General features: G+C 42.5%; 1 protein-coding gene across 1 annotated transcript; it reads left to right on the top strand.

Annotated features, from left to right (window-relative positions):
- Nucleotides 1-1,484: 1,484 nt before the first annotated feature.
- On the top strand, nt 1,485-10,807 carry LOC119722748. Its single transcript, XM_038193048.1, has 4 exons — nt 1,485-1,687; nt 8,096-8,160; nt 8,670-8,912; nt 10,120-10,807. Exons 1-4 carry the CDS (start codon nt 1,615-1,617, stop codon nt 10,444-10,446), a joined length of 708 nt encoding a protein of 235 aa, XP_038048976.1. The 5' UTR covers nt 1,485-1,614; the 3' UTR covers nt 10,447-10,807.
- Nucleotides 10,808-11,386: the final 579 nt, after the last annotated feature.

Raw genomic sequence — 11,386 nt, 5'->3', positions numbered from 1 at the left:
TGGGAGTAAACATGGACGACAATCTCACAATGACAAATCACATCAACAAAATCTGCCGTGCGTCTTCTTTCGGTCTTAATAAGATTGGATAGATAAGACGTTTCCTGAATCAACACTCAACAGAAACATTAATTCACGCCGTTGTATCGAGCCAATAGCCTCTTGTATCTATTACCAGCATCACAACCACACGAACTCCAACGCATACAGCTCTGCAGCCAGGCTCATAACCAGAACGCCAAAATACGAACCTATTACCCAAGTTTATAACAATTGCATTGGTTACCAGTGTAGTCCAGATTCCAGAATCATTTTCAAACTTTTAGTTCTCACCTATAATTGCATCAATGGACTGGCCCCAGATTATCTCCATGAATTAATAACTGAATACCGCCCCTCACAAAATCTTCGCTCCAGCTCACAACATCATCTAACGCACACTGAGTTCACACCAAATAGCCGTGATGGCCAACGGACGTTTCATTATGCATCTCCAGAAGAAAGGAATACATTACCTCACCAAATAAAGATCAGCCCATCCTTGGAAAACTTCAAATCACAACTTTAAAAAGGCACACTTGTTTAATGCTTTCAGAAGCGCTTAGGTACACTTCTTGTGTATATTGCGCTATACATGCACAAGAATACTACTAAATGTACCATTAAGGAGACACGGTATCGTAATTTCTTCGAACGGTGGGAGACATCGGTCATGTCTCCCTACTGTCAGAGCCCCCCTTTAGAGGCGCAATTAGGTTATATTTGTTGCTCGTTGTCTAATTAGTAAACATACCAAAATTCGTGGGGGGAAAAGGGACAAGGGAATATTGGGCTAGGACACATTATGTTTGAAAAATTTTGTGCACAAGTCTATGGGGATGTCTCCCAAATGTCCAATCCAGGGTTATTATTATTATTATTATTTTTACGAACTTGCAGGGACGACACGCAAGAATTCCAACCACTGGAAAGATAATTGTTTTTAAAACCTGCCCAATCATCTCACATGGAGACGCGCTCTCCACCCGTCTGAAGTGTAACTATAAGCGATAAGGCGCTGAGTTTGATTGTAATCTCCAAATAGAAAGAAGCAAAGGAAAACAATCTCACGCTGCACAAACACTCAGAACACAAGTAACCACGTCATGCAATGTTAGGCGGCCGGTGTGTACATAAAAGGAAAAAAGGAAGGGGTATCTATGCACACACTCAATACTTCCCATACTCGTTGAGTACTTGAAATGCGCAAACCCCCGCACTTGAACCCAGAATGAAGGATTACACACGTGACTTCCTTCCAACGCCTCCTCCTACTCACACACCATTCAAGCACAGTGATTTGTCTCCTTTAAATTCACTGTTTCGAATTGTACAGTACGAGTGTCATGATCTCTTGTGCGCGCCTGCAATGGTAGCGTAGGTATAAAAGCTACGTCAACTTCAGATTGTGCCTGCACACTCCGGAAATTTCTGGTAGTGTGATTGGTTGTCATCTCGGTGCGCTACAGCTGAGTAGACTGTGTCCATTGGCCAGGGGAAGATCTCAAGCCGTCGTGTATTGAAATCCAGTTGTGCAGCCGACAGGTGAAAATAAGCGAGCCACTGGATGCCATCATGCATTCACTCCGAGTCACCAGAGTACCCTTGTCCTTGCAAGTTTCGGCATTTCTGGCCCTGAGTTTTGCGGGTGAGTTAACATGTTTCCGCTTCCGGTTATTGAATGTTCTCATCATTAATCATGACTTTTTTTAAACATTAACAACAAAACCTGCCCGAATGGAACAGAAACATAATATTTGCATGCAGTCCCAATCCTACAAAGTTTTGGTACACATCAACGTTTAACGGTCCGAGTTATTATAGGCATGGGCTCAGGGCCCAATTTCATAGCTCTGATTACCGTTAACGAAAAAAATCTCCGCTTGCTGTACAAGAAATTTCGTGCTTACGGTAAGCGTATTTCACGGGTTACCGAAGAATGTTGGCTTCCGCACACGCGTACATCCCATAACTAAGGATTTTGTGTTTACAGGGTAAGCTCAGAATTGTTTTGCTAGCGCTGTGAGCACAAGTTGGTGATAAGCACGAAATGGTGTAGTTTTGGCCCGTAATGGTTCAAAATGATCTATATATCTATTGATGGTATTACGTGACACCCAGACCATGGGCGTCGCGGGGGGGGGCAAGGGGGCACTTCCCCCCCCCCTCCCCCCCCCCCCCTGGAAAAGCCACACACACACACACACACACACACACACACACAAAGGAAGGGGAAAAAAGGGAAAACAGAAGAAAAAAAAAAGGCGCAAAGTCATAGTGGTGTAAATTTAATTGGTTGGGGGACAAAATGTCCCTTCCCCCCTCTAAAACTGATAAATCGAGAATGTGTTGAGAAATACAGGCATTTTTTGGCAAACAAATGTTTTGCCCCCTCTAGAAAAATCCTGGCGACGCCCATGGCCCAGGCCACCTCCGTGTATGGATTTGTCAAGATTTTTATTCAATCTGACACAAAGGCTTAGCTGAATCAAGCACACTCATTGGACAGATTTTTTGAAACAACATACTACATCGGTAAATGCTTTCTAGTGGGGAAATGATCTACAAGTCAAAGTTCTCTTTCCCGGCTGGATCCCCTCGGGATCCAGACGTCGCTTTGAAAACTCCTGCAGGATACCCGACTTACGGTTTGAAATTCCCACTCAAGCTTGCCGAACTGTACAAAGGATGCATTACCCTTAGGGAGGGATTTCGCCATTTACATTCGATAAGCCGCAATGTGAAGCCATATTCGGGTCGGCTAAATGCGGCAGATGTTTTTTTCTTTCATTATTCATTGAAATCTCAAGTACCTTGAAACTGAACTGGAGCTTGACCCCTTCAGAGAAAGATGAACTCTACATACGGCGATTATACCAACATTCTGTTGACACGAAACGAAGTGAATCTTTAAATGCATTGCTTCAAGCGCCGTGCGCGGACGGAAATTAATGCTGTAGAAGACTACATTGTATTTTCACAATTCGTACAAGTACAAGTGTGAGTAAAAAAAAAACCCCAAATGTCGGGACTATTGTTTTAGTGAAGTTCTGCATATAGCACTTTCCAAATACAGGATATGAAAGCCCAATTCATAAGCTTTTTTAGTACAAGAATCAGTCAAATCACTCATGTGCTTTTACGGAACACAACCACCGTTTTACAGTCTGTCCGCGGATCACAAAAAACGATTCAAACACATCCCTATGTAAATTTGTTTTCGTTTTGCTGAAAGAACACTTACCTTTTTTGTGATCCGTGGACAGTGGTGGTGTTTAAAATTCCGTAACTTGAAAATGACATGACTTATTTGAATAATTCTTGTACTAAAAAGAAAGCTGATGAATTGGGCTTTCATATCCTAGATTTTGAAAGTGCTACATGCAGAATTTCACTACAACAATGGTCCCGACATTTGGGTTTCGTTCTTTTTTACTCACCCGGTACACGCACGTTTGGGGGAAAATCCAAAATCGCCACCAAACAGTTCAGTGTTCCTGAAATTTTGTTGTGATTTGTTCACAACTTTTGCAGACGATGGTTTGGGTGTGGGTGTTTTCGTGAGTGGGTATAGCACTAAATGCATACTAAGCATGGGGATATTATTCACTGATTTAATACTGTTTTAATGGTTTGCGGCAACTAGAAAAGCCTGTAAGGAACCGCAATTGAGCAACTCCCCCTCACCTTTGCACAAACAACTTTTGCCAGGTGAAAGGGGGGGGGTAAGAGTCACTTAAGCCTATCTTGATATGTATCAGAAGGAACTTCTGTTTTTTGCCCCATGGCATATGTTGGCATTAGTTTGAATGTCTACAAACATTTCAAAGGCAATCTCAACACCACAACTCTCACCTGTTTTCCTTGTCTTGCATTACTCAGAGCACGAGGCGCAGCCGAAGGCATTGATAGAAGGCCCCACCGTGGGCTTGTATTGCACCCGCACAACGACGCGGTAAAAACATGCCCGTATATGCAGGGGCGGCCCCGGGGGTTCGAGGGTTCAAAAGACACCCCATGCACGCTGATGATTCCGATTTCCAGAGGCGGGATGAGGTCTAGTTGACATCCCCCCCCCCCCACCCCACCCCGACCCTTTATTTTCGCCAAAAGTTCGCCAACCGTAAGTTCACTGAACCACGGTCAATCGCCTCCCAACAAGTAGGAAAACTCACTTAGTATCTTTTAAAGAATCAAATTTACCATCTTTATCAAAGCCTGATGTTTATCATTTGCAACACTTGAGGGTGTCTGATTGTTCTGTTTGGATATTTCTTCTAAATCCAGGACGGGTTACAAGCATATCTTGTATTTTCATGAACAGCTTCTCAACAACAAGGCTGCTATCTGCACTGAGCTCAGCGAGAAGCACTTGCTCTTCACGTTGTTCTACAGAATGTACGAAGACTTTAATTCTTGTTCCCTAATCCTGCATTTCCACCTGTTCTTCACAATTCGCTGCCTCATCTCATCCGTGTGAGCACCATGCGCGAACAGGGAGGGCGCTTTTTGACCACTTTGAGAGCCCAGTGGACGGGACGGGGCGCGTGCGCGTACTGATCGCACACGTATCCAGTTGGCTACTTCGTCATACACGCGCACGCATCACTAATTACAAGCACCCATTGGCTAAAACCTCAAGTTGCAATAACTTCCGGTTCCAACGGTGCTGTGCTATACACCGTGTGAACTACGCATGATTCAGTTGAGATTACGTCACACTCACACTAACGAGCCGGACGGTCCTACTAAAATGCGTCAACAAGCATCAACGGTCGTCAACAAGCATCAACAACAAATTTAATTTCGTATAAGTTTTGGAACATCAAAATACGTTTTTTATGGTAGAAGTAGTGACAAAGGACACATTCAGCATATAAAATATAGTTTAAATTATTTAGAAACTTGTTTTTTTGAACGCAAAATGTACGACGAGTTTGTCGATATCATTTGCATATCATTTGCAAGCATCAGGAGGGATGCCTCCTGATGTACGCAAGATTCAGCCCTAGCTACCTGTCCCCATACTTGAAGTCCAAATAACAATGGGGACGGGGTACCAGACTACCCCAACTCGCCCTTTCTAATATACCGTTGAGGGGGTACTTGTGTATGGAGCCCATATACCATAGACATCTTAAAGATGTCTTTGCCATAGGCGAATCCGGGCACGTGACCACTGTCTTGGATATCTGCGAGTAGTATGTATTTCGCTTTATCCAAAAATGATAGCTTTTGAGTTAGAATATCAGTCAGTGATCGAAAAAAAGGTAGATAAACTCTTCTCCTTTTTGAGTATAAACATGTTCAGTTACATGACAAACATGCTCTTTCTGTCATTTATAACTCTCTTCCTGTGTTCAGTATATAGCATTGCAAAGCCTAAAGCAAAAGATATCATTTTTAACCTTTCCATATTCCCAAACACAAAACAGCATGAATGAAATTTGAGTCCCTTTACAAAAAGTGTTCCATATAATACGACATTAATCGCCCCCGTTATACCCACCTATATCTCACGGTTAAAAAAACGAACAAATGTCAAAAACATTAACTTGTTGTATAAAGGTTTGAAATAATATTAAGACAAGTGCCTCGGGTGCATTTACCTTTTCCTGTTTTCAACGTCAAATACTACGCACGATTTTGCCCGTTCGGCAGTATGGTCCCGCGGGACCAATCTAGTGTCCTCTTTTACTTGTCTCCCTGACTGACTCCCCGACTCCCCGACTGCCTCCCCGACTGACTGACTCACTGACCGACTGACGGACAGACTGACCGCCTCCCCGACTGACCGCCGCTGTGACCGACTGCCCGACTGACCAACTGACTGACTGACTAACCTTGATTACAATTACAATTATGATTACTCCGTAACACCAATAATTTGGCCCATCGTGTAGACCAGGTGCAAGAAAAGACCTCCATTGAATAGCCATTCTGAAACAAATGAATAGAGTTTTTCGCTCTGATTTTAACTGGTTTGGAACCAGCTTTACTGCATGGGCCTTCCTAGTCTGGTTTAACGTTTCTTTGATGAGGCATACTTTTTCAGGTTGTAATTCGTGCCGTGGACGCTTTTCATTTGATGAGGCATACTTTTTTCAGGTTGTACTTCGTGCCGTGGACGCTTTTCATCAGAAAAGGGTCTATATTTTGGCTGAAATGGGATGCTTACTCGGACACGTGATTACGGAGAAGAATTTAATATTATTTTCAATGCCCGCCATGACGGCGTTGACTTTAGGTTTTTCTAAGTTTAACTTGGATTAAGTCATTCAGGCAAACTAATTTACCACAGGATAAACATATTTCATCACGTTTGTTTGTTTCGGGCTCGTTATAATTACCTTTTCCGAGAGACCATTCAGAAGCACCTGTCGCTCCCGTATCCCTTACCTTCTTAATGATAATGAATACAGAGAATACAAAGTTGATAGCAAATTTTAGGTTCATTACACAAACATGAACCAAATATAATATGTGGGTGGTGTTCCTTTGAGACTGGCTGCCCTTTTATTAGCGGATATATTCATTAGACTGAAGATCCTTTTCCGATGCAATGGCTAGAAATATACCGACACAAAGGTTCACATACAAGTACAGAGGAGAAGCTGAATATACGATACCGCAAAGTAAATTTTCCCGTTCAGTTCAAGTATCGCTACTCGGCCCGGCTTCAGGTTACGTACACTGTACACAGGGATATCCCTCCTTTGTAGTTACATAGAACGCATGTACGCGACTTGAGTCAAGGGAAAACAGCTTAAACGAGTTTCCCCAAAGGCCACCGTCGTAAAAGGCTTTCAATTTTCAGAAGAAAAGATGGCGATCGGATTCATACTGATTGAATGACGCCTGCGTAAAAAGAACAGTGTAATACTGCGATCCCTTTGAACTTAAAGAAAGTTGTTTGTTCTGTGTAGAATCAATGAAAAATGATATGGGAACAGCTCATTTAATACTAGCAAGTGCCGAACAAATTTCAGTGGCATTACCGGGGCACGGACAGTAGCGTATCCAGCTTTTGATGTCGGGGGGGGGGGGGCAACCGCACATCCACGCCGAAATGATGACATGGTTTTTTTTCTGGACGATTGGCCTCCGTAAAATCAAGGGGGGGGGGGGGGGCTTGTACCCATCTTCCAAACGGGGGCGCTCTTCTAAACTGACCATTATCATGTATACTGCAAATATTATATGCCCATCTTCTCGGCGCATTGTAATGGCTTTTGAGAAGGTTTTCTTTTTTAGGATTTGGGATTGATGTCAGAACTCTCTAACCATTTATTGAATTTATTGCTGACCAAAAAAATTGTCACAAAAATCCGCCGCGGGGGGCGGCCCCCCCCCCCCCCGCCCCCTCTGGATACGCCACTGGGCACGAGGCGAGGGATAGGGGGAACGTGCCCCCCAACGGATGCCCCCCCCTCCCCCACCCCCCCCCCCCCCAGTAATTTGGAAATGCCAATTTTGGTTTTTAACAAATATGCATACTGCTCTGCTAACGAAAACAGGTAAATGCACGTGCAGACACCCAAAACATGTTTTCCCGTTCTTAAAAATCTTGGCAGTGCGAGTCATCACGAGTCAATATTCCCTGTCATACAGAGGTAACGGGTACTCACTGATTCCGCACCAAGCACCCTCCACCGCTAGCTCTCGTCAATACATCGCACTCCGTGGCTGCCCTGTATACGTGAGGAGATTCAGTCGAGGGGGTTTCCCGTCGAGAGCCGTTGGCTACAAGCGTTTGAATGGGCAGTCGATTAGCATTCCTCACCACACTTGTTATCGAAGCTGGATAGAGAAAAAGGAAGTGGAAAGATATTATTGTTTCCTGAGTGTAATGGCTACGAGAGCTTTAATTATTGTCACTGCATTTCACAACCGGCTCTTGATATGGCTTGAGGAGGCGTGGGTTTGCGTCTTAAGACGTTCATACAAATAAGACCCATTGTTGTTTTTCTGAACATTTGACGCACGCAAAGAATATTTTACTCCTCCACAGATCGTTGACAAGTAATTTCGACTCTCATATTGTTTTTCCCAACAGTTTTGGTTGGGGCCAGATATACGCCTTCTAAGTTTTACAATGAGATGCCAGAATATAACGAAATGGTAAGATCTTCTGTTTATATCTTAATGCTTAGCAAAATCGGAAATGATTGGTACAACTGAATTAATGGCCTTCAAAAATATTCATAAATAGTTCTACCTAAGACAGTTTACCCATTCCTATTGGTCGAGAGCTCGTCACGTGGCCGGTTGTAAACGGTTGATGAAGACCTGCTGGCTGGTCTAAAACACTTTTCCAGTGTCATTAAATTTTAACTCCTATGAAATCCGGTGTTTTTTATTAGTTGAACGTTTACAATGCTAACGTAGGCAAGCGCAATACTACCCTTGAGTCAGTATTTCATAGTCCTAAATTCACACTACACCGGCACAAATTGTAATTGTTTTGATAATTGCTAGGTATTTTTAAAAGTTTCTATAATTTGGGTCCAGATCATTCTTACTTGGCCTGTAGGGCAAGAAGGCATGTAAATTGCTCTATGAGTTTTACATCAGAATTAAAAACCTGTTTTACTTCATTGAAAACAATGTTTTGCTTCACATTTTTATAGCCACAACCAAATACGGATGTGGATTCCGTTCAGCAATTTCTGGACATACTACGGATACCATCGAAACTGCGGCCCCTCTCGCACGATTTCCCGACAATGAACGACTTTATGGAGATGCCTTCAATGGAAGGTGCGGATGCTCAACGGGTCGCGTTTTCCGAGAGCAAACCAGACTACACACCTGCCATAGAGATACCGCTGACGGCGCGGGACAGACGGTCACTTCCCTACCCTTTTTACAAGGTAATTGATGTGGCAACATCATGCCAGATCTTATCACGTTAAAGGGCTCATGTAGTGTATTTGTTTTAATGCAATCCTTGAACATTTACCTTTGTGGCCCATTTAACCATATTTTCCAGTATTACTTTTTCAGGGGTATGCTGGTGCCTTTATGGTTTTGAGAATTTCCATATTCAGCGAGCAAAAGTGTGATGTCATTTCAGGCAGAAATCTCAATGTTACAGCTATTTAAGTAAGATTTGAGGCTTTGCATGGTGGAGAAACTAATGAATTAAAGGTTTGCGGAAACACCATATGGGGATAATTTCTCAAACTAAGAGAATGGTTCTGACATTTCTACAGCTATTTAAGCACCAAAATCTGCAAGAATTTTGGATATGTTGCTGTCGTAAATTTTCTTTTCTTTGGTCATTTGTTGTTGTTTCAGTAGATGAAAGTAGGCAACTGAGGAAAGTTTTCTGACAACTGTTTGCAATGAGCACATTGTGGGTTCACAATTTAAACAGAAAACCCCTAAACTGAACAGTGTCTTCCTGAAATGACATCATAGCAACAACACCCTCATTTGTCAATTAGAAAAGCGTGGAAAACTTTTAATGTTTAAAGAAGTGAGTTTTCATACATAAAGAGGAGTAGAAATTTGCACAATTATGTTTCCAAGTTAAATTCATGTCATGGGCACTGAACACGCAGCCTTTTTCCATACCACATGAACAGTTGAGCAGTAGGTCTTTCATTGTTCTCTCATACCGTGCAAGATTTACTGTAAAAACTACAATGTTGTATCAACATCGCTTAAGATGTAGGTGACTTCACTAATGTTATATTAAAACTCTAGTTTTGGTAGCACATTGGATAAAAGTAAAGCTTAAGATGTAAGTGACTTCACTAACGTTATATTAAAACTCTAGTTTGTGTAGTGCATTGGATAAAAAACACTTCTTAAACTTTGAATAATAGTAGTTTATTATGTCTTGACATGGAGTATACAAGTCATGTATCACTGCAAGGCAGCTGATAGGCCTAAACTCTCCCATATGCATGTCAGTCCATGCATGATTTGAACGGTCGTGAAATTAATCGATAGATATTTTCATTTCACCTTAAACTAAAAATAATGGCAAAAGGTAAAGACACCTTACAAAAACAAACTGATAAGCAAGAGCATCCCAAGCAATTTTCACTACTGAATTTTTTTTCCCGACAGAGATCAGTGGTTAACTCTGAGGAGACTGTCAGAGCTTGTGAAGCACAGAGCGACTGGGAGCAGATCACACGAGCGACCGCTTTGGAAAACGAAGATGTTATCTTGGGAACCCGGCAGTGGTTCTGGCAGACGACCTGTTCGGACGAGGAAGCTAAATGCTACGGTTTCAAGGAAACGCCGCACATGACGTCAAGCTGTCGACCCGTCTTCTCCTGGGTAGTGGCGTGGGCACGGCCGGCGTCCGTCATGAACTACACGTGGCGTTTTATTGCACTGAAAACATGCTGCTCGTGCGCCGTGATCAAGACGTCATCGAATCTCCAGTAATTTCACAGTTTCTACCACAGAATAGAATCGCACCTGAAACTGTTACAGATACAAGTCGCCTGGAAGAATTAAAGTGACCAACTGCAAGATGTTACAATACTTCTGCTTAGATTCCACACATAGACAGACTTCACAGACTGATTCAGCACCAAACCTCACAACGGAGATCCGGAGAGAATTGACAATATACAAGTTCATGTATCTATATCCGTTGCGGTTCGGGTATTTTATCGCTTTCGACTTTTAAACTTTTTTCAAGCAAATGTTCCTGTTTAAATGAAGCAATTTCAGAATATCTGAGTTACAGGACACTGGCTGAATATTAATGGGGTATTTGGGGGGGGGGGTTGTGTGTGTTCTGTGTTTGTTAATTGGTATTGTTTGATTGCTTTTCGTGTGATTTTTCAATAAAGGTAAAAGGTAGAAGTTGGAATGTAAAAAAAAAAACAGAAACAAAATAGAAGGTAAAAAAAATCCAATACTGCAAAATTGTTTTGATCGACTGCACTAGACTTGGACTACTTTGCAGTGTTAAATGACGTGCAATGTAACGAGGCATCGACCACGTTGTGTAAGCAAATTTACCAAACGCGTTTGTCTGAGCATAGTCTGAGTATCACTCGTTATCCACGGAGCAATTCTCCTGTTTAACATCTGATATGTCTAGACATGCAGATATATGCAATCCACGCGCAAGCCAATCGGAGTCAACTTTACTAAATCAAGACGTCATTTCATTCCCAAATAAGGACTAAATGGTTTGATTGGTCAATTCGAATGCAGTGTTTTGTAATACAACAGCCGGGCGCATATATGCGCGTAACATGATACAGAGCGCGTGACACAGGGTTTTTTATCCATTGTCCATGACGCGCAACGGGTAAATGACCGAAGACCCGATATAGAAATCGCCAGCTGATTGGTCAAAATCTACAGGTCA

This window comes from Patiria miniata, unplaced genomic scaffold (assembly GCF_015706575.1).
Source record: "Patiria miniata isolate m_02_andy unplaced genomic scaffold, ASM1570657v1 HiC_scaffold_16, whole genome shotgun sequence".
NCBI classification, from domain to species: Eukaryota; Metazoa; Echinodermata; class Asteroidea; order Valvatida; family Asterinidae; genus Patiria; species Patiria miniata.
The sequence above is the reverse complement of the archived record's forward strand: the minus strand, read 5'-3'. Positions and strand labels throughout refer to the sequence as shown.

Excerpts from the sequence above, each read along its gene's own strand:
- LOC119722748 (XM_038193048.1), top strand. The coding sequence starts at position 1,615 with ATGCATTCACTCCGAGTCACCAGAGTACCCTTGTCCTTGCAAGTTTCG. Across the intron at positions 8,161-8,669 it reads TGCCAGAATATAACGAAATG|CCACAACCAAATACGGATGT; the intron begins GTAAGATCTTCT and ends ACATTTTTATAG. Across the intron at positions 8,913-10,119 it reads TTCCCTACCCTTTTTACAAG|AGATCAGTGGTTAACTCTGA; the intron begins GTAATTGATGTG and ends TTTTCCCGACAG.